This window comes from Thunnus maccoyii, chromosome 22, assembly GCF_910596095.1.
Source record: "Thunnus maccoyii chromosome 22, fThuMac1.1, whole genome shotgun sequence".
Classification (NCBI taxonomy): domain Eukaryota; kingdom Metazoa; phylum Chordata; class Actinopteri; order Scombriformes; family Scombridae; genus Thunnus; species Thunnus maccoyii.
In genome coordinates, this window is record NC_056554.1 from 2,391,140 (window position 1) to 2,414,611 (window position 23,472).

At 40.1% G+C, this 23,472-nt stretch overlaps 1 protein-coding gene across 2 annotated transcripts in view; it reads left to right on the forward strand.

Moving 5' to 3' along the window:
• Positions 1-23,472, forward strand: part of focad (focadhesin) — a 55,343-nt gene that overhangs the window by 12,516 nt on the left and 19,355 nt on the right. For both annotated transcript variants that reach the window (XM_042401289.1, XM_042401290.1), the window contains exons 6-20: positions 5,404-5,505; positions 5,763-5,988; positions 6,499-6,708; positions 6,866-6,953; positions 8,629-8,822; positions 9,864-10,121; positions 14,693-14,797; positions 15,061-15,162; positions 15,302-15,429; positions 16,845-16,971; positions 18,289-18,423; positions 19,747-19,797; positions 21,009-21,092; positions 22,092-22,230; positions 22,565-22,753. In XM_042401289.1, coding sequence (XP_042257223.1) covers positions 5,404-5,505; positions 5,763-5,988; positions 6,499-6,708; positions 6,866-6,953; positions 8,629-8,822; positions 9,864-10,121; positions 14,693-14,797; positions 15,061-15,162; positions 15,302-15,429; positions 16,845-16,971; positions 18,289-18,423; positions 19,747-19,797; positions 21,009-21,092; positions 22,092-22,230; positions 22,565-22,753 — 2,138 coding nt within the window. The remainder of the gene's footprint in view (positions 1-5,403; positions 5,506-5,762; positions 5,989-6,498; positions 6,709-6,865; positions 6,954-8,628; positions 8,823-9,863; positions 10,122-14,692; positions 14,798-15,060; positions 15,163-15,301; positions 15,430-16,844; positions 16,972-18,288; positions 18,424-19,746; positions 19,798-21,008; positions 21,093-22,091; positions 22,231-22,564; positions 22,754-23,472) is intronic.

Genomic DNA, 23,472 nt, shown 5'->3' on the forward strand with positions numbered 1-23,472 from the left:
AACATTAAACTTAGTGAAATATTGTGACAATAGTCCGACTCAGTGTGAGTCCCGGAGCTGGGGAAAGCAGCAGGTGAGCCAACTGTCAATCATCGCCCACATGGCAGACATCAAATATACTATAAGTCTTCAAATCTTATTAACGGAGCAATAATTTCCAAAATGACCACCAGCGCACTTATTAGAGGGCCTGAGGTTAGAGATTGAGACCATAATGACTCGTTGAAAAAATGATTGGCTTAGTATTTCTAGAGAAGTTGAGGCTTTTTGAATGGGAGTCAGTCGGAGCATCTAGTGGCCGTTGGTGGTACTTCTGCATTGACTTCAGTCTCAAGTCGCGGTAGTTGCTGCTTGCTGACTGCTCATGATTTTTTTGTGATACCAAATCTCAGCAATTATTATGTGAGTACAGTGTTATCATGACCAAAAGGTATTTTGTGGCTTTTTCAGTGCAACAGAGAACAGCCGCGATTAGACAATGCAAACGATACAGTCACCAGTCAGAGTGTGGACAGTTCTCTGTGGTACAGATCAGTCTAACTGGTTGGATAAAGTATAGGGCTGTGCTCCTGCTGGAGTCTGGATGGAGCCCCCTCCTCTTCCTCCAGCCTCAGCTCTGCACCTCTGCCAAGATCCTGGGGCCTCCTTAATCAGTTACAGCGGGTGATAAAAAGACTGAGCTGCTTTGTCTTTTTTCTTTTCCTTTTTTCCTTCATGTTTCCCTTCCTCCCTCCTGCTCTCCACGTTTCTCTCTACACTCCCTGACACCCTCTCCTCCTTTTTTCTTTTCTTCGCTCTCTCCATGTCTCTATCCCCAATTTCTTTCTCTCCTTTCATTGTTCTTTTCTTTCTCATTCTGTCTTCATCGCTGTCTCTGCTGTCTGTGTCTGTCTGGCGGCCTGAACTTCCCTGGTGGGAAGATGAATGTGTTGAGGGCAGCAGGGTGGCGCCGTTGGCCTGGCAGTCTGGCCCGCCATTGGTCGCTGGGCCTGGCACTGCTGGGTAACTGTAAATGCTGCAGGATTAATGGAGGATGCACACTGGTGCCCATTGTTGACCGTCTGCTCGCCGCTGCCCTGTGCAATCTGCCACCGAGACTCCGAGCCACTTCAGCCCCCAGCAGGATCAGAGAAGGTTCAGGGCTCTGTCCGGCACACCAACTCATTTCTCATGTGATGTTAGTCTGCCCGTACCCCTGCAGGCTTTCCCACATACCCAGTGTATCTGGCCTGCCTGCTCAGGTGCACTGAAATGGTAATTCACACATTTTTATTGAAATACATATCATATCCTTTTAGCAGCTGCATTGTGGACTGATAAGATTTAACCTGCAGCCCTGACATGGAACCTCTCATATGTTACACATTTACACATACTGTACATTGACAAGTTAACAATAAATCTGGGTAGTTAGCACCAGTATTAATACCAAGCATAGCAGAACAGACAAAGAACAGGTTACCAAAAGAGATAATCCTAGATAGTCATCACTATAGCCTGAGGCCAATACCAGTGAAAAGTTCAACAACAATATATCAGCTTACAGTTTAATACATCAGATTGTTATTTTATAACATAAACGCAAATATTTTAGACAAGGAGCCCTTAAATGTGGTTATTTACAGAGCATGGGTGTCATGTAAAAAAACCAAAACAAAACAGGATTTGATAATTCATGCTCTCAAATGAATAATTCATGCTTTCGATTTAATAGTGATTTTTAGCGTGAGACACTGAGAACGCTAAGAAGCTGCAAAGCCATTCTTTAATGAAAAATAAACAGTAGCTTTATACATACATATATATATATATATATATATATATATATATATATATATATATATATATATATATATATATATATATATATATATATATATATATATATATATATATATATATATATAAATCGGAGAGCACAAATTATTAAATTGGGGGCACTACTGAGTGTTTTATTCCTGTGACACCTCCTGGGCTCTGCAGTTATTCAAGAATTCAGATGCTAGGCTGAGGCCATGTCACCATAACATCATAAAGGATGGATGATGGAAACAGATTTTTCAGATACACTTTGAAGTTGGGGTACCTGTTTCTCCTTCCTCTACTTTACAAAAAACATTAAAGTTATGCTGCTAAATGAGCAGCAATAAATTATCATTGTGTATCAGAGTTTCTGGTACTCGTTTAATTAGGTAATTTAGTCAGAAACTCTTAAATTTATTCAGATAAAGTCAATGGAAGCATGCACTGATTAGCATTTTATTTTGCCTAGTACAGTATTGGTCTGTGTTTGATTATCAAGTGAAAAATTCTAAAGGAAAGTCTAAAGGAAAAGCTCTGCTCAGAACAACCAGATATACAGTGATCCAACTGAAATCTGAGTAACACGTTATTTTGTGTTTTTGCTAGCGTGGAAGGTTTGGCCAAACTTGAAAAGAATAGAATCTGATTTAGTCTCCTTTTCTTTAATAAGATCTAATATGTTATCTATGCTGTTGTCTTGGCATCAGACATAGTATTTATTGAAGACAAGCCTTTGGGTTTTGATGCTTTATTGATTATATTTGCTTAATCTGCACAGTTTCTAGGAATGTGCTCAGGAGAATTCTAGTTTCTGACTCCATCTTTACATTGTAGTATGTTTCAACCAAATAGTCCTGGAAATTGATGTGTAAAATTTGATTATATACACACCTTCCCATTCACTTGAATGAGAAAGTGTTCCCAAACTTTTGACTGGTACTGTAGATTATATTATACAGTAAACAGACGCAGTCAATAGTAGGGCTGGGTATCATTTGAGGTTTTTCAGTACTTGTGCTGGTACAATACTTGAGTTCTGGTGCTGATGCCAGAACAAAACTTATTTGATACCTTACTTTTTGAATCAGTGTGCCCTGGTAACCTACGTGTTAAGGCACATACCACATCACCACAACATCCATTGTTCGATTCCAGACTGGGGATCATTTCGTACCCTTTAATCTCCTCTAATGCTTCCTGTCTCTTTGCTAAATTAAATATTAACATGGGTTTCATAAAACCTGTTTTGTTTATTTTTATTTAAGCCAAAGTTCTGAGATGTTAAATGTCTAAACACAAGCATCTGTAGAATACAAGAACTTGGTTGAAATAAATTACAGTTTAAAATTGACAGAATTCTGATAAAAATATGAAACTACTGAATCCGATATAAACAAGATCAACAAACAAGATTACAAATCTGATTAGATGTTCAATGCCAGTTTTCAGGACTTGACAGTTTTTGTACCGAAGAAGTATTGAGGTTTGATAACTAGCCCCAGTAAATAAAAAGGACTGGCCTGTAGGATACGTGCTGACATTCTTGTCATTCTGTAGGAAAAGATGCATGTTTTGCTTCAGGAAATGAAGCTTTGTTGCTTTGGTGCAGATTAGTTCCTCTAATGATTTATATGCAACACAAGGCTAACCTTTCAGACTGTGCTTGTGCATTAGACTCAGTATTTTTGTGTCATTTTTGCTAATGTGCCAATGCATCCATTGTTTTTTTTTTCTTTTGAGGATCTTATTGCTTAAGATTTAAAGACTGTCAGAGACTTCTAATGAAGTATTTTAGTCTCGTCACTGGGAAATGTTTCAGTGAGGTTTGCCTGCTGTCCAGCTTCCAGATGGTAAATCAGGTCTGTGGTCCAACCTAGACTTCACCTCAGAGGTTGGTGTAACCTGCAGACAGTCCAGGAAGTTGGGCGTTACAACAGACACATTTTACCTGGTCCATTTGTCATCCAGCTCTCCGATTCAGCTGTGAACTTGGAGTTGAACCAAAGGAGGATGCCCTCTGTCTTGACTTCCTGCCTCTTCCTTTGTGTGGCAGCTGAAGAGTCGGAAGCGGCGTGAGAGGGTGATGGATGGGAACTGCATTGAAGCTGAGGGTTGGGAGACGACCACAGGGAACCTAAGGAGGGAGGGGCAGAGATGGTCAGATAGATTATACCATGTGAAAACAGGGAAGAAGGAGTATAGGGAGGAGGGATCCCAGCCACTGAGTAGTCCATGTCTGGCTCACGCCGCAGGCTGCCACAGGCACAGGCATGCACAGTCGCTGAACTTCCTTCCTACACTTAGATATGTGATGATTGATGGAACGCATTGGTTCGCTGATGGTGGTATCCACCCCCCCCCCCCCCCACCCACACCACCCTGTTGTGTTAACCTCTGGCCTGTCTGTGGACTGCAGTCTGAACAATACACAGACACTTCACCTTGGATTTGACCTCAGTGTTTTGTCTGGACTTAATGGGTTTGCAAATTCAAGAGTAAATGAGGCTCACAGGACACAGGTAAAGAACAGGGAGACCTTGAAATGGTGGTATTGAGAAGTCATTACTGTTTTGAATTTCCAGTCTATTTTAAACAAAAAGCAAACATAGATATAACAAGAATATATATATATATATACAGTATATATATATATATATATATATATATATATATATATATATATCCTCTTTTTATTGACACACTACTAACACAAACAGAAATCAAACACAGCAATAGTTTGTATCTTATACAGATAACCAATCAGACAGTCCCAAAAAGCCAGCAAGGGAACTAGCAAACAAAGAACAAACTGCAACAAAAAACATAAAAGAAATAATCCCCCCACCCCTCACCAAGAGAAAAAAAAAAACATAACAAAAATATAATGTGAATATGGTTGTTTGCCACAGGCGCAGCACCCTTCCTCAACTAACTTTTATGAAATATTACAGTCCCCCTGCACTCAAACATGTGTTTTGCTTCTTGTTCCCTCACTGTGATGTTGTTCTCTTCACTGTGCAGAATGATGTGCGTGTCAGAGTTTGTTTTCACATTCATCTGCTGAAAGTGGAAACTTTCTCGTTTCTCACGAAAAATCTCTGTTAAACATGTATCACAACTAGTTTGGAGCCAATCTTGGTCCCGTATGCAACTTACACAAGTGTACTGTGGAAACTTGAAACCTCCAGTGCACAAACACTGAAAATGGACTTTTCAGTGAAGCAGGAGACATCTTGCATTCAGTGGTATTGCATGTTCATAGACTCATAGCTGTGGGAAGTAGGGGTGCTGGGGGTGGATACTCACATCGATTAGAATTGTCAGTCAGAAGACAAGTTGAAGAAAAAGTCGTCTAAACAAGACAGTAATGTAAGCGATGTCTTAATTGAATCTGTTAGATCTGAAGTCACTGATCCTCTCACCAAAAATGCAAGTATCCAGAATGTTTCAGGATCAAATTGTTTCCCACAGCAGCTCATTACAGCTCAATTTGCTGTTTAAACTGATTAGTCTGATTAAACGCCGTGGTCACCTACACAGGAATAAAAATCAGGATCTGTGGCGTGAACGTGACCTTTACTCTGCCCTGTTATGTTGCAGGAGCAGCCCCCATCCGTACATCACAGCCCTGGAGAACCGGCTGGACTGCTGGCCGGCTCTGCTGCTGGAGATTGATGACTTCATTCAGCAGGCTGCTGACAGGCAAGCACAGCCACAACAGAGGCCTTGAACCCAACATCCAATCACTGCACCAATTTCAAAGCCATCTGGAGAGAACACCCCATCCCATATAACTCATCACACCACTGTCAGCTGTTATAATGTAGTAATGGCAAATACATACAGATACACAACACAGTGCTGAACATAGATCATTTTGTTTACAAGCCTGAGGAAGTTTCAGTTTCATAATTGCTTGAGTGGTGATTATTAACACACTGTGTGTTCATACACCGCAGAAATGAACCAGCCTACATCACCATGCTGGCCCCCTTCCTGCAGTACCTGTACTGTGAACCTCAGAGGCAAGCCCAGTTCGCCCTCCTCCGACACAGTCTCCTCGGGGTGCTGTTGCCCAAACATCCAGGAGTGGGATCAGTCGTCCAGAACAAGGACCAGAAGAAGAGCTCGCCAGTGTTGGACAGTCTGCTCCATTGTCTCTGCCAACTGGTGCCACACATGCAGGTGATGGTGGTGGTAGTTCATGAGACGCTGATGTCTATAACAGCCTCAAATGGATTATTGTTCTATGATATTGTATATCCTCTTTTTTTTTTCATTTAAGTCATTCAGTTCTATGATCTTTCTAAAGCTGCACCAATCAAAACATCTGCGCTTACCTTTAAAGCCCCTGTGTGTAGGAATTAAAAATATCCCACTTTGGCTCCTCCTAGTGGCAGTATTAAAAAAACAGTATATAACTGTAAGAAGCAAAAACCTATGCCATCAAAATGAATGTAAAGATGCTATAATCACATAAAAAAATCTATTAATATGGGCTTTACAAAAATCTCTAAGTTTTGAAAATCTCTTGGTGCATCTTAGCTGGAAGAGACAGAGGTTAGCATAAAGTTTTGTCTTTACTCAGGTTCAAAAAGCTTGCATATACAAGATTTCACTCAAATGTTGAGAGTTTACCAGTTGGTTGAGGACACAATGAAAGATGTGTTGGTGTTGTCTTCTCTTCGCTGACAGGTGGACAGTGTGGAGGCGGTGCTGGAGCTGCGTGGATTCATCGACACTCTGCTTCAGGGTCTGGTCGGGGCCTCTGAGGAGCAATGGAGGACTGAGAGAGTTGAGTTGCTGCTGCAGCTGCTTTGCGCTTGTCAGCGCTGCCTCAAGTTAAACGGAGACTGCCGACCGCTCCTCAGCTTAATGCAGCAGCTCCTGTCTGCTTGCCAACAGGTGACACAGCAGCTGTTTCTGATCCAATAAGATTTTAGATCATCATTTTCTGTAAACTGGAGAAATCTGAATGTGTTCATCATTTTTGCCTTTAGGACCTTATCAGTATCATTACACACCACAGTACATTATGTGTATCAACGCTGTGTGTTTGCAGGAGCTGCCATTGGATGAGCTGTTGATGGGCGTGGCCTTGCTCCTGCTTGAGGCCCCTGCAGCTCAGCAGACCAGCCTGCTCAATCTAGGTAAAAATATACATTAATAAATAAAAATAAGGGTTAGATACAACAACCCTATTGTTGTTTTTAAACTTAAGTTTTTTTTGTCTGACAACACATAACCGATCATTTGGTGAAAACATAGTGAGGCCTTAATGGGTCCCTTGGTGAAAAATGGTAGGTGCAGACACAGGTTAACGTCCTGGTCAAAATCTACAACCATTTACCTGATATCCTGACCTGCAGATGAAACCATTTTAATATCATTTTGCTCTGAACAGATCATATCACATGATCCTGCAAAGTGCTGCTGGAGGGGAAAACAAACCAAAGGCCAAACATTCCATATCATCTCTCCAGCACCTGCAAATTGGCTCATTAAGAATATTTCATTTCTAATTGGTTTGTGTAATGAATATCATAACAAGCAATATAGCATAGCAAGCCATGATATTAAACTCATTACAGGTAATTATGATATTGCCTGGTAGGCTGCACCACATGTGTCATACAATACAGCAGACCTGCGTGAAAATGTTCATTTTACTCCCCATTAGCACGCTGTCAGAGGCTGGGGAAGAATATGTTTTTCCTCTTTATTTTTCACTAATTCCAAATGGGAAACAAATCCAAAAAAGTATACTGTGCACATGCCATGAATACACATCAAGATCATTCAACATACAATATTTGCTGACAAGGTTGTCACTGACATTAACATTATTATCTAGTCATCTAATGTCTAGCTTCAGAATAAAAGATTGGATACTTAAAGCTGCTAATATAATAATACTAATCAATATTTTTATATTAACAGTCACTCAAATGTAAATTGTTTCATCTGATTTTGCAGGGAATCTGAGCTGATGGCAGGTATTTAGAATAACTATATAGATATACTATATATATATATAGCCAATCTTCTCGCTGATGGTCTCGTTTGCTTATGTAGGTCACATAGAAGCATCAGAGGCATCACGAGACTGTTTCATAACCAGTTAAAAGTTCCTTGTTGTAACTTTGAAGCTAACAGGTTAGCCTTAACAACTTGATAACGTTATAGTATGTCAATGTTGTGTTTTTAGTTTGTTCTGTTGACCATCTTTAAACTTCGGGAAATGGGAAATTGATCATTGGAAACTCCTTAAGCTTCTCTGAAAATCCAAACGGAGGATGTAATTATTATATGTAATCATTTCATCATCATCAGTTTTTCCCATTTCCTTTACTGTGTCTTATATTTTCTACTGTGTTGTTTCTGCTGTAAAGCAAACTGTAACACTTTATTTCACAGGTCTCATAGTTTCCTCATCTTAACCTAGAGAACAGCTGATGTGTAATTGTAATCTCTTTGGAAGATTCCTGAAAATGACCTTGTAAAGGAAGAATGGGCAGAGTGTTCAACTGGTCCACTTCCAGTAACTTAATTGCTGACCAACAGCCTCTTTTAGTCATGCAAATTATCAAGCTTCCAGTAATACACAAATGCAAGTACTGCTAAATTACTTAGTTCCAGCAAATGTCTGAAATGTGGTAAATAAAGCGTGACTCATTCATAGATCACAAGTACATGATTCATCCTGGTGATAGAATTTCCCAGCTGTTTTTTTGTTCTTCTATCCTTTTGTTCACCTGCTATATCTTAACTTACAATCTAACGCCTCATCTTGTCTTTTTCTCCCCTCTCTGTTCTTGATTAAAGCTCTGAGTTTAGTCCCAGAACAGGCTGAGCTGTCTCCCTGGATGAGTCCAGTCCTGGTTCTTCCTGTGCTGCAGCTCTTGTCCTGCTCAGGCCTCACTGAGGCGCTGACTGACCGGCGGACACACAGCCTCAACCACAACCTGGCCCACAGCCTGCTCCGCAGCATCAGCAGACAGACAGATAAACCCCGCCAGGTAACACCGCGGACACTAAGCATCCATCACTTTGTTCCAAGCTGAATTTATTTGCTGTCTTGTATGCATATGCACAATAAAGTACAAGCACAAGTGATTGTTTTAGGGACGTTATTTATTGGAGGAGCTAATAACTGTTCATAGCAGATGTGGTAAAAACTAAAAATGAAAAAATAATCACAAATCAATAAATATTGTATAATGTTCTTTGGTTGGTCCACAAATAATAAAGAATACCTTCCACAATAATGATCAATGTCACGGAGGAGCATCGCTGTCATGGGTCTCATGAACTGCACTTGTCCAGATGAATCCCATCAGAAAGGAGGTCATGTGACTTTATTGGTGGTGGTACATAGATGAAAAACGCCTCTGAAACATTACCTGTCAAACTTCTCCTCACTGCAGTGCACCATCATGGCTTTTTGTACTGTAGAGGAGCCACTGGGAAAAGAATCAGTTTAGGAAAGGTCAATATAGTTAGATGCATTCCGCCAGCAACAATTAGACTCTGCCCCAGGCCACAATAAAAATGCATAATGTCAAAAGTTTAGTGTCATAAAAATGATGAAAACACTGCAATATGTGTCATTTTTAACTGTCGCAGCTACATGTAACTGACTGATAATATAGCTGCACAATAACCAATAGTGTGAGGATGAATTCACAAAGAGTATTTTATGTATTTGATGTGTTATTAACAATTAAAAAGGAGTGTCACAATGGACATTTAGTCTCAAAATGTTACCTTTGTAAGCTACAGCATTGCTGATTTTGCTGATGTTTTCTTGTGATAGCATAAAAGTTTTGTGAGAATACAAAATAAAAGGCTGGGCCTGAGTAACCCAAGTAACACATACAGAAGAATATGATTAGATATATACAAGAAACTGCAACAACGAAAGAATAGATTAAAAATACTAGCAAAACCTCACAGTTTTTGTTTGGAAATGTGCTCTCCGTTTTAATTTGTTGGTTTGTATGTTCATTTATGTGTTGAATGATTCATTTTAGTTCATCTTCATCTCTCCCTCCACTCAGTCTGGTCGATGGTTGGCCCTTCCTCTCACTCCCTGGTACAGCGAACTCAGTGTGGCTCTGTCCGTACTTCGCAAAGTGGCGGATGATCCTGCAGCTGCTGATTGGCTGCTGTCGGTCAGCTCGGCCCTGTCGTCCAGCCAGCGCCTGCCCTCCTCCCTCTCCCTTGTCGTGACCCATCTCATCATCACAGGTGGGGAAGACGTCTGCCGGCTGGCTTTGAATGCCAGTCAGGCCATCGCTGCAGCCGACCCCTGCCAGGTACGTAATCCATGGGACTCATATCTACACAGAAGGACTCTCAAGTAAAAGCTTTTTTTGCCATAAGCTTTTAATAAATGACACAGAATTGAATATTTGAATAAGGTTAAAACTAAAATATGCACATTTCACCTTGAGGCAAAACAAGTAACACATAGACAAAGTGTACAGTAGCATAACCTGTCCATTTTCAAAGAAGAATCGATATTCATATAATGGCCAAGTTTCTAATAGTAGCCAGCACAATTAAATAATAGCCCTAATAGGTCAGATAAATTCAGTATAATGAACATTTCCACAGCACTAATTCTATCAGTACAACAACAGAGTCATGTCATACTCATCAACATTCTCACTTTCTCTTTTTAACAGAAAACCTGTTTTTGTCATTTCACAAATTGTTTACAATTTGTTCCACTTTGACATTTTTTTGATTGCTGTTAAGCTCATCAATTTGTTCTTTTCCATTAAGGGAACCTAACTACCCATAACGTCATAAAGTTTCCCATGACCTCAACTTGTAAGAACCCGTAAGGTATTAAAGGGTGTTCTGCACATTTCCAGGTCTATGTTTATATTCTTGGGCTCTACTGTAATATCTTTGCATGATTTATATATAAAAAAACTCCTTATTTAACTCATGCTGGCCCTTTATGCAGCCCCTCAGTTCAGCCTCTGTCTGAAACAGGCAGTTTTAGCCAGATGGTTCCAGAGGATTAATTCATTTTCTCCTTTTACTTGAAATACTGTATAAACTTCTCAAATATATCCATACATGTTAGAGTCAGAATCCTATCCGAAATATGAGAGTGGACAATGCTTATAACCCACGGAACAACTTTAGCAACAACTTTAGCAACAAACGCTATGGAACAAACAGCTGTTTGTGGGCATAAGGAAGGAGTAGAGGTAACGTTGCAGATGAAACGTTCAGAGCAGGTTCAAGCCCTGGCGTTTGACTTTCAGGGAGCATTTTTACATATTTTCACCTCAAGTTTTGGAGCTTTGACCACGTTTAACGTAGATATCCGACATAATAACAGTATAAAAATAACAGAAAATCACAAAAAGCATGAAAACTTATGTGTAACATAACTAACATAAAGGTGAGCATTGACAAAGTTATGAATTTCCATTAGCTGGAGAACAGGAAAAATTAGTTATGAGGCCTGTCTCCAAATGTAAGTCTGTTTTAGTCAGTCATTTTCAATATGTAAGCTAGTGGGTAAGCTTTAATATGTTCTCTGGAGAGCAAGATTTTATTATTTTGTTGTAAGAAAACTTCCACTCTAACAACACTGGGGAAAAGAAATTGTGGGCCTCCAGGGAACAGTTATAGTTCATGATTTTCTTTATGTTCGGCTTCGTTTATGGTTAGTCTGCAGAGAGTTTGACGGTCTCTGGGAGAGGTTGGGACCACTACATGGCACTAAAAATCAGTAATGTTTGTCTTGCAGATTTACAATTCCACCAATACAAGAGTGAATTGAATGACTAATTTATGACTGCCTCCCTAATAGTAATAATAATTCACTCGGGCGATAAAGTGTTGTTCCATGACAGAAGATTCCAGAGAATTGCATCTGAATTTTGCACCCACTCCACCACTAATATCATATCACGTCTTTCTTTCAGTGTTTTTGCTTCCACCTGACACCAATTTAGTACTTCAACTTACAATCCAATCATTTGCAGAACATGTATGCTTTCAAAACCATTTTCACTTCAATCTGTCAAAGTGTCTTCTTTTATCCTGCCACTGGGGGTCACCAAGGTTCGAGATGTTCAAACTCCCGCCCCCATCCCTAAACCCGCCTACAAAGTTTCTCATTGGTTGATTTTTTGTCTAACTGGGTTCATCAGTGAGGACAGCGCCAGATCTATTAAAGTGAACAAATTGGAGATGTTGGAGTTTATTCGGAGGTCTGGAACAGTGCTAATGGTCGGGTTATGCTAGAAAAGAACTATTTTAATGAGGTGTCAGTTATACAAGGAATTCATAGTGTTGCACATGTTTGTAGAGGTGAAAAGTGACAAATATTTGTGTAAAGAATGAAGAAATAGAGCTTCGGGGAGAAGTTCAAATTATGCCGACTTTCTGAACTCCGTGCACTTAATTTTTCTAAGAACCCATAAGGTCTTAAAGGCGACGTATTCTGCACAATTCTACTGAAATGACTGATTGTCCTGAAAAAATTGAACTCTACAGCTGCGTGAAAAGCAGAAAATCAATCTAAAACCCATAGATATGCCTTGGAAAATGGTCAACAGTAATGTGCAATATGGGTTACATGTGGTCAGTCAATTAAAACTGGCAAAACCTCTGATATGGGCCTTTAAAATCTGTATGGGTGGCATCGTGGAATGGATGATTTCATTTATAACAGATATTTTTGTAAATCTTTGACTTTGAAGTGATTTAAATGACAGCAGCGGCACCAGCCTTCAGCTACTGGTTTTTCTGCTGCTTTATAAAGAGAGTCGTTTAAACTGACAGACTTCCCTCAGACCCTCTGGGACTGCAAATGGAGTCACTAGTTCCAGAAGATGAAGTGAAATATCACACAGTGTTACAGGCTGCTCATTACTTGGGCTCGTTAGACGCCTTCGAGTATTCCCCCGCTGCTCTAATTGCTCCCAGAGTGCCACTTGTGCCGGTCGTTTCATGCGTTGGTAGAAGGTTATTGGCATATTTGAATCTATTGGATTTCCCCCCTCGCAGTAGCCCATCACCTCACATCTGCCTGCATACATCCACAAAACACCCCAAACACCTTATAGATTAGCGGTTTGATTCTACTCACAATGTATGCAGATGCAAAGGTGCTGCGGAGGAATAAAAAGGTATTTATCGTATTTAAATGGGATGATATTTTATTGATTGAAGGCGATTGCTCAGGGTCAGTAACAGACCCTTTAGGGATACAATGAAAGCATACACTCCAGCAACTTGAAGGAAAATCTCCTGTGTGCCTCTGTGCCCCTCCCTCCTCCTCTCAAGCCGTGCAGGTGAAGGGGTTGCTATGCAACGGCCAAGGTGCAGGGCAGCAGTAAGTGCTTTATGTTAATTAAAGCCTGTTCCACTGCAGAGCTGTTGATGACCAATGTCCAAGGACTCTGACTACTTCCTATTTTTGACCTCAGCACTCACAGGAGTGATAAATTGTTAACCCTGCATTGACCTTCATTCCACTCTCTAACTTGTATCCATAAAGCTTGACCAGAATGGACGTGTTTAGAAATGAGAATGGGGCTCAGATGCTAAAGTCCATGGGTCAGACCATGAGGGGACTGGGAGGTGGGGCAGCCTCAAGCCTGGAGTGGTTAATCTGTACTTCCAGATACTGTCACCACAGCTCACCCTGCTAGGGTTTGTGCATACATGTAGATATAAATCTCTGAATCACACACTTTTTACTTTTAGTACGTACTGCAGCTGCCCTTTCAAAGTATGTACTGTTGCATGCAGTATGCATACAACTGGGACATACTACGTCATCTGCCATCGCAGCTTCTGTCATGTCATTACACTGGCCTCCGTGTTTGCAATGTCAATGCACTGTCATTGGTCCGTGCTCTCTCAGCGGCTCAGTCGATGTGATGTATCTTCTGCTGCGCAGAGGATTGTGGGTCAGAATAGCCAGAAAAGCATGCTGGTTTGCACATTGCAAAATGCATCCTGGTACTTTTGGCATACTGCATTTAACATACTATGTATTGGGACATACTAAATCTTTTGCTGGCATACTAAATAGTATGGTAGTATCGGTATCAGAACACACCCATATTGTCTGCTGTGGGAAAAGTCTCTTTCACGTCATGTTTTCCCTGGTAATGTGTGCCTCTCCTGCAATGGCTGCTGAAGTGACACAGACTCTTCATAGCTTGATAATAATTTCATTATTCTTTCATTATTCTATTTGAATCTAGCTAGAGAATGTGGTGAGGAAAATAGGAAATGTTGCACAGGGAATAAATGTTTGTTACTGCACAGTATTCCCTCCACCTTGGACTTTTTCATGTTTGCTTGTTTGTTTTTAACCCTTTAGTATCACATTAGATATAATTAGGATTTTTTAACACTGATCAACAGAAAAAATACTTAATGACAAAGTGAAATCTACAAATTGATCTAAATTAAAGCACCTATGTGTAGAATTTGAAAATGGCTAACTTTGATGCCCCCCAGTGGTAGAAGTTAGTATCTTTTCAAAAGATACCGTGACAAACTCTCAGGCAAATGGGCTGAAAGCAACACATTGTCTGCTCCAATTTTACAACTGAGTCATTTGAAAGTTGCTGTAATCACAGTAAAACTCTACACACCAGGGCTTTGAGTACAAATATAAAACACAAGATAAATGATTGCAGAAGTATTAGCCTCCTTTTAGTATGACACTTTAAATTGTATGGAGGTGTGAAAACTGACTTGATGTTAAATACTTCAGTATCTGGAAATCCCAACAGCCAAAACTACTATAGGAAATAAGAGGTGTCTGTATACTCTCTGGAGTGTCCTCATCCGGTTTCATTGTTGTGTCCTTCAACCAGCCTCACATGTGTGTCTGCAGGTCCCTTCACTCCTTCCTGTTCTGTTGTTCAAGCTGGGGAAGGAAAAGAATCCAAGTCTGGCTCATGCTGTGCTCAGCTGCCTGCCAAACCTCGGGACTCATAAGGTAGTGAGCACCTCTGATGAAATATAACATGAAATATAACCCATCTCTGATACACCCAGTGTATACCTCCATTAATTCAATTCATGCAACCTCCCTGAAGAGTATTTTTGTTATTGTTACTGAATCATAATTCATGTTCTGAATATTAAAAGGAATCGATGTGTGTGCAGACTTTGCTCTGACTCATACTCAGGTCTCAGAGAATATGCAGTGAGCTGATGTTAGAAGATTTTAACTATTAACCGTGTGCTTTAATGTTCCAGCTCTGTGTCCCCATGGTGCTGCAGACTCTCCACATGCTGGCCAGCGCCCCCAAGCTGAAAGCAGTGGCAATGCGCCTGATGACTGTTCTGTGGAAGAAACAGGTCTGCCAGTTTCCCCTCACCATGATAAATGGTGATCATAATCATAATATTCATGTATTGGGCCAACTTTTTCTTCTAATCCTTTGTTGTCCTCTTGTGTGTCTCTTTCTCAACCCACATGCTTGTTTCTTTGTGTAAGGATCGAGTTTACCCGGAGCTTCAGCGTCTGCTGGGTCAGAAGGACAGCAGGGTGGTGGTGGGGAGGGACGCCCAGTGGGAGCAGATCCTGGCCAGGGCCGCCTGCCTCAGGGACATCTGCAGAGAGAGGTCAGACCAACACCACACACTGCACATCTTGTTTGGGGCCTAAGGGTTCAACTGGTTGAGTACATTGGGGAGTAACAATGGATTGAATATTGCCTCACATATGTTTATTCTTTCTTTAAAAAATCTGTTGACTAAAATTGCCACAGTGTATAAACAGTTCCATTGGGAGAAAAAGTTCCAATAACAGTTGTTGGCATTGTGTCCTGTAGGAGGCTTGTTGAACTTGTTGGATAGTTTTTAGTCATGATAGCAGCATGGCTATAGGGATGACAATGTCAGTCTGACAGTTCACCACTTTGGTTGGTTCAGACTGAAATTTCTTGACAACTATTTGATGGATTGTGATGACATTTTGTCATGATCACTAAGGATATGTTCTAACCACTGTGATAAACCTCTGACTAACGCCACCAGCAGATCAAAATATTCGCTTATGCTCTCATATATTTCAACATCTACTTGATGGATTGGCCCAAAATTTTGTTCACACATTCATGGTTCCCAGAGGATAAATCCTGACTTTGGTGATCCTCTGACCTTTCCTCTAGCACCACCATGAGGTTGACTTTTTAGTTCTTTATTGAAATATCTTGACAACTATGGATTGCTGTGAAATTGGGTACACATGTTCATGGTCCCCAGAGGATGAATTGTAATAACTTTGATCCTCTGACCTTTCCTGTAGCGCCATCAAGGTTTTCATCCATCCAATACTTTGATTTAAGACAAAATACCTGCAAAACTAATGACATGAGCCTCAGCTGTACTTTGTGTTTACTGCTAATTAGCAAATGTTAGCATGCTAACACGCTAAACCAACACAGTGAACATGGTAAACATTATACCTGCGAAACATCAACATGCTAGCATTGTCATTGTGAGCATGTTAGCATGCTGGTGTCAGCATTTAGCTGGCACTAGACTTGTAGTCTTATTGTTTTTTGGAACCATGATGTGTTTGGTTGAATTCTCACAATTTTTAATGTAAAGACTTTTCTATATGAAAGTTTTAACTCTCAACCTGAAAAGCTGAGCCTGTCCTTCCACTTTACTTGTGGCAGAAGAGCAACAACCACACAACTGACTCCACAATGTACTATTTTTGTTCATTATAGCCCTTAGCTAGTCAGTCAGGTTTACAGTGGGCCCATAACCAGAATGTGCTGAAAAGGCTAAGTTGGACATTATTGTGTTTCAGTTGTCTGTAAACCTTTCATATAAAGCAAATGGAGATTGTGATTAGTCTCTGCTCTATGACATTATTACACAATTTTAAGGGTACAGTATGGTTTCCTTCTACTTAACCTGATATTGTACATTATTTTAGAAGATTGTCATTATATATTGTGTGTGTGTGTGTGTGTGTGTGTGTGTGTGTGTGTGTGTGTGTGTGTGTGTGTGTGTGTGTATGCCAGACCTTACCAGCATGGAGGTGACATGTTAGCAGCTATTACACTCACTCTGAACCAGTGCGCCAAACCAGACCTGGCAACCCCTGCTGCTCTCGCCCTGCAAGGATTACAGGAGCTGTGTCGAACAGAGGTCAGACACACACACACACACACACACACACATACACACTCATTAATTTCATTATTTTTACAGATGAACCAGAGCATCACAGGCATTTGTAGCCATATTCAGTACATGACTGTGTCTTCAAATAGCCCTCAAGCTAGATTTTTTTCATTCCCCTTCGAGATTTTTAAGTTAAAAACAAATGAAGTAAGTAATTACAACAAACTTTATTTATATAGCAGCTTTATTGTCTGATGTTTTTTCATGAGTCCCGTAATCGATGGTGCTGTCTGGCTTTAACTTGTGTTGTTATGCTGGTTGTGTGGTTGTCTGATTATGAGGGTTTCTTACAGTTTGTTCTTGGTCTCTCTTGAAAGAAGGATCTCGATCTCAACAAGACTACCACATTAGATAAAGTTTAAATACATAAAACTGCATCATAAGATTTCTTATTGGAACTGTGTGGGTATGTACAGATTGTGCTTGAGTAACAGCCATCCAGGTTATGGTATATCCAGAAGCGCTAAGTCAAGGGCAACTGGACTTAGAGGTGAAACATCTTGGGGTCCAGTTCCCCTTGATTTTGCACATCTGGATATGACTCTTGATATGACACCTATTCTTTTATGGAGTTTGGTAACTTCAAACTTTATATAATGTAAATTATCAAAAACGGTTTGGTGCCTTTATTTAGCATGACTGCAGGAAGAACAGGGCCTTTATATGAATAAATTTGATCATATTTTAGTTAGAAGCCTCCCTGTTTTATAATCTACTTCTTTTTTAATTTGCTGTCATATTTACTTGTTGTCTTGATTAATTCACAGCACTAATTCCATCAGCACCACAGACTCATGTCAAACTCACCACCCTGCTGTTTGTTTTTTTTAACAGAAATTATATTTTCATTCACTAATTATTTCCAATCACTTCTACTCTGCTGTTTTTCAGTTGCTATTAAGATACTGTCAATAAAACTCAACATTTCTACTCTGATGTTTCACATTAAAAGCCTTCTAGCAGCTTAAAGGGAATAATCTCTCCCGCTCTTGGTAGACCTTTAGTTTGTAACATCTACAGGAGTTTCATTAACAGTAACTTAACTGTGCTTTAGAAAAACACCAACACCTAGTAGAGGCACCTGGAATTAAATAGTGAATGATTGATGGATATGGATAAGTACCTCATATAACCCCTCTTCAAAAATGTATTTAGGCAGCTCATAACAGAGGTTCAAGCATAGAATATCAACTGTTCAGATGAATAAGTTAACCTTAACCAAAGTAATCTGGTGTATGCATGTCAACACAGCCAGTGAGTTTCATGAGGCTTGTTTTGCAGGTAGTGGACATCGTGTCAACATGGAGAAGTCTTGGGCCCGAGCTGAGCTGTGACTCCCGTCCACTGATGGTCAAAGCCATATCTGAGCTTCTGGCTCTGGTTCCCCAGCTCAATGTCACGTCAGAGGAGTATGAGGTAAAGCAAACTGAAGAGAAGTGACCAGCTTCATCCATAATCTGTTTTGGCCTCTGTAAATTTTGGCATTCATCAAAATATTACAGAAATAAAGCCACTATTTGCAGAATCTGAAAAAGTTCAACTGTGGCACCCCCCAGTGGTAGCATCAATAAAGACACTGCAGTAGAAAAACGTCTCATCTTTCCACAGACAAAAACTTACACCATCACAATAATTTGAAAGATGCTACAATCATATAAAGATTGTACACAGGGGAGTATGAGTAAATAATTGACTGTAATCTTTAAGATGTAGTTCTTAAAGTTCCAAGGCATCAACACAAAATGTCACATTTTGTCTTTCAGTCTTTTAAATTCAAGGAGTTTTTTTTCTAAAGCTGCCATTATAAATGCTTTGGTTTATGACCAAATTCCTACAAAATGAATGACATCCCCGTCAGCTGTACTTTATGTTTTGTGCTAATTAGCAAATGTTAGCATGCTAACATGCTAAACTAAGATGGTGAACATGGTGAACATTACACCTGCTAAACATCAGCATGTTGGTATTTCTGCACCACTGCACCAAAGTACAGCCTCACGCAGCTGCTAGCATGGCTATAGACTCTCTCCAATTTGGACTCTTTCTCTACACTTAAGTATATTTTTTGTACACCTACACCAATAGGTGCAGCTGTGTAAGGAACAAGTGGATATGTTGTAAAACATTTGAATGTACGTTGTACAGTGGACCTTAGCTTTACATTTGTCTTTTTTGTGACTTCCTACCTTGCAAATTTCACATGTGTATCTTTGACAGTTTAGGCCATAGAATGATATTTAGCTACAATTTGGGGTTATAATAATAATACTAATAAGCTGAAGCAGATTCTTTAAGCTGGGAGCTGGATACACACGTTTGGGTCACTGTTGGGTGCTGCAACATAACCAGTGAGTGTAACTTCTCTGATGGTTGCAATGGTGCAGTTGTTTTTCTGCCTCTTTCATTGTGAACCAGGGGCATCTGAAAAGTTTTAACAGAAAAAATAAATTAGGAACAAACAAAAGGAATGAATGCTCCACAGTTTCTAATGCTACGGATTATGTGGTTGTGTGTCTTCTGATAATCATGGGGAAACCGCTTCACAAATTACAAATCCTTCACCTGGTGGAGATGAATTTTTCAGCTTGCAGTTATCACTGGCCAAATGGAATAACAGCTTATCTTTTAATGTGCCTTGAATCTCTTTTTTAAAAAATACATGATTCCTGGCAGCTACAGTTTGCAGAAAAGTTTCTGTTGCGTTAAAAATGTATTTTTATCTCTGTCTTTTTTTCTCAGAAACTAAAAGAGGAGGTGGTCAGCCTTCTCTGGAATTATGCTGTGAGCAAGGTCTGTGCACTGAAGATATCGGTGTGTGTGTGTGTGTGTGTGTGTGTTTGTGTGTGTGTATACCTTCAGGTCTGGGGTTACCTTGAAAAAGGATTTTTGCCATTATTTACAAAAAATTAAAAAGGTTTAATGAATAAGTCCAAATAGCCTCTGTTATTGTGATGGAAATGCTGGTGCTGCAAAATTGTTCTCACATAACACAATGTTAGACTGAAGGAAAACAAGTATATACGTAACATCCAGAAATTTAAACTGGCTATCTATGGTGACTTCAGTGTGATACTGAGCAGCCGTTCACACGCTGGAGCAGCCGTACAGGCAGTCAATACATACACATGGATTCGCACAGTACCAGTTTATTCCACAGGAGGCATCACACGTCCTGTAGAGCCCAACACCAGCGGTGGACTGTGCAGTAACTATGGTATAGTGGCCACTATCACAATTGCAGGGTGTGACAAATTTTTGTGGGCATTATAAAGTCTACACTTTGTATCATCACAATCTGAGCCATTACGTCCTATAACAAATTAAAAAGTCTTAAAGAGCCATATGAGTTCATTATGTTGGTGAAAAATGTGAAAGCCTGAAAACCTTTTTCACTAGTATGTGCCCAGTGAGCAACTTTCATTACACTGAATGGGGCGCCATCTTGGAGTGCAACGCATGTTTCACTAATCATCTTTGATGAACCACCATCACAGTAAAGCTTCTGTGATAGTGTATTTGATTTCACTGATGCACAAACACTGGATGTATGCAGTGGTATTTAGCCATGCAGATAGTTTTGGTTTTATTTGTCCAGGTTTTTAAATATCTGTGTCTGAGATTTCCTGCCTCCACCTAAAAACAGTGGATGTGAATAGAATTTCATTTGTGGGCCTCAAACCATTGAAAAATCACCTATCTCTAGTAAGGGGTAAGAGAAAATATGTTTTTTGTAATTTGAGTGAAATAACTTTACTACACATACACAAGTGCAGCACAAAAAATGATGACATTTCTAAAAAAAAAAACCCACTCAAACACCTCAAATAAAATTCATAGGTAAGCCATGTTATATTGCTAAGTGTTAAGAGTGTTGAATGTGTTAATGTAAAAATTACTCAGGCAGAAACCTTTGTAAAAACATCTACGGAGTGCTTACTTTTCCACAGTACTGTATTTATGTACAAAACCTTTTGTTTGTGTGCATGTGTTTGCTGTAACAGGATCCAGAGGTGGCCAGCTGTGGCTACAGGGCTTTGGCAGATTTTCCTGAAGTCGTCCACAAAATAACTCTCCTTCCTGAAGCTGTAAGAGTCCTTCTCCACTATCTGAACAGCTAAGAGAACAGCTTTTCTCCATATGCAACTTTTCTCTCTGCTTGGAATAAGTATATTCTTTCTTTCTTTCTTTCTTTCTTTCTGCGCATGTTTACCCCATGTGGGGGTAACATTAGGTGATGTGACGATAGAGAGAGAGAGACAGTGTGCGTGTGTGTGACAGTATGAGTATGAAGATAGCAGCTGTGTAGCAGTGCAGTGTGTGTACAGTTTAGGCTATTTGTCAGTGAATGATTGCTACAACTCCTCAAGACCCAAGCCAAGTTCCCATGTCCTGCTTGCCACCTGCTGATTAAAGTGGAGGGGGTTTGCCCGAAGTTGGCGACAATGGGTTAGCCTAACCTGACCAGTTCACTTAAGGTGGACCAACTATTCTAGCTGCTGAGTCTCTCCCCAGTTTTGCCCAGTTTTTCAATCAGAATGGGGAAAAAAGTGTGCATGTTAATTGCAGCTAGTGTCCGCATCTACATCACTTAGAGTAAATAGCAGGGGGCCAAATATTGATTCTTGTGGGACACCTCAAGTCTCCCAGGAAGATATGATCTGAACCAGCTGTAAGCAGAATCATCAAAGTCCATGGAAAGAAGCTTTTTTTAGACAAAATGTTGTAGTCAACGATATTAAGACAGATCTACAAAGAGTGCAGCACAGATTAGATTTAGGTTAGATTATGATTATGTACGTATCATTGACTGTAAATAAATATCCACTTCCTACCGGTATGCAAAAGTGAAGCCAAAATATCTTGTTTCGGGGAGCTGTCATCTTGCTTGTGTGACTTCATTTGCACATTTATATACAGTCAATGGTACATGTAGTCAGTTTAGATATTCTCTGTTGCATAACTCTTCCCACTTCCCACGAAACGTTAAATCCTAAGGTGGTGATTATGTGTCATATGTGTAAACATGAGCTGTTTTATTGATCTCTTTACATCATCTTGTTGGTTCTGCTGTACCCGCTGTGTAGGCCAGGCCAGCTATAAAGCTCCCTGAACAGGAGGAGGATGAACAGGGGAATGAGACAGAGGAAGAGGAGAAGGATCTCTCTGTCCCTGGTTCATCTTATGTGAAGCTGCTGGCTCTCACCCCTTTAGCTGTTCTGCAAGGTAAGTTACAGTCACACTATAGTCAATCGGCATGTGTCATATCTGTAAACCCAGACATGTAACCATTCACGTCTGGGTGAATGGTTGGCACAGGGGTAAGGGCAATCACACACCATGTACACTATGTACCCGGGTTGAATCCCCAGTCATGGTGCCAGTGAGGGATCATGTCAGCTTGGCTTTGGGTCGCTTAAGCATGAACTACTGCATTCTGCAATCCATCATTATAATTCTTACTTCACAGTTTGTGGAGGTTGAATTAAAGCACTTCAGTCTTAAGTAGTTATGTAACTCCTCCTTATAAACGTTCATCTTTCTACTCTTTCCTCCTCAGCTTTCGAGCTCTTCCTGACATCACTGGTGAAGCAAGAGATGAGCCAGATGCCACGCGGTGTATATTTCTCTGCCCTGAGAGGGGGAAACCTGCGTTCAGACCAGGGTAAAACAGTGGCAGGAATCCCATCATTCATGCTGAAGACCTATGAGAAAAACAAGCAGCCTGGGCTGAAGCCTGGACTAGCAGGTGATAAACTTCATCCCCTTCCTGTGTGGAGCTAAATATGATGCATTGTTTTTTTAGACTGTGTCCACAATGTTGGAAATGTTAATGGATTGCATCACATTGTACAGGTTTTCCTATTATTGTGTATACTTTTTGCATATTTTGACAAGGAGCTGATGTCAAGATTTTATTTAGTGCTTTTGAACAGCTCTAAACTCTAAATCATATTGGACAAATTGTGTGATGGAGACACTGTTTCTAAATTATCCGTATTTCTGTACTTACTACTTATTGGTCGACAAATATGCCAATTGGCGGGGCCGTCTACTTATCAATATTTTTTATATTAGCAATGGATTAAATGACAGGTAGATTAATAACTTAAAGCAGCTGTTTTCAGTGAAAAAGCTCAAATACACCCATTGTCCACTACCTGCCCAGCTCCAAACAGCAGACACACACAGTTAGCAACATAGTGAACATAGATGTTTTTCTCAGGAGTTGGTGGAGACTAAAACGGAGCTAAAAGGAGAGTGAATTTTGGACTTACAGACACAGGCATAACTCCAAATGATTGATAATGTTGCTCTGTGTCTGCTGGATGTGTGAATAGGCAATTGTTTGCTAGCATGTTAGCCATATCAAGTTATAAGGTGAAAATACATCAGATGTTGTGTTTATAACTTGAGGTGTACCTCTGGGCCAAAGTAGCTAAAATATAAGTTCATAAAAGCTTTAAT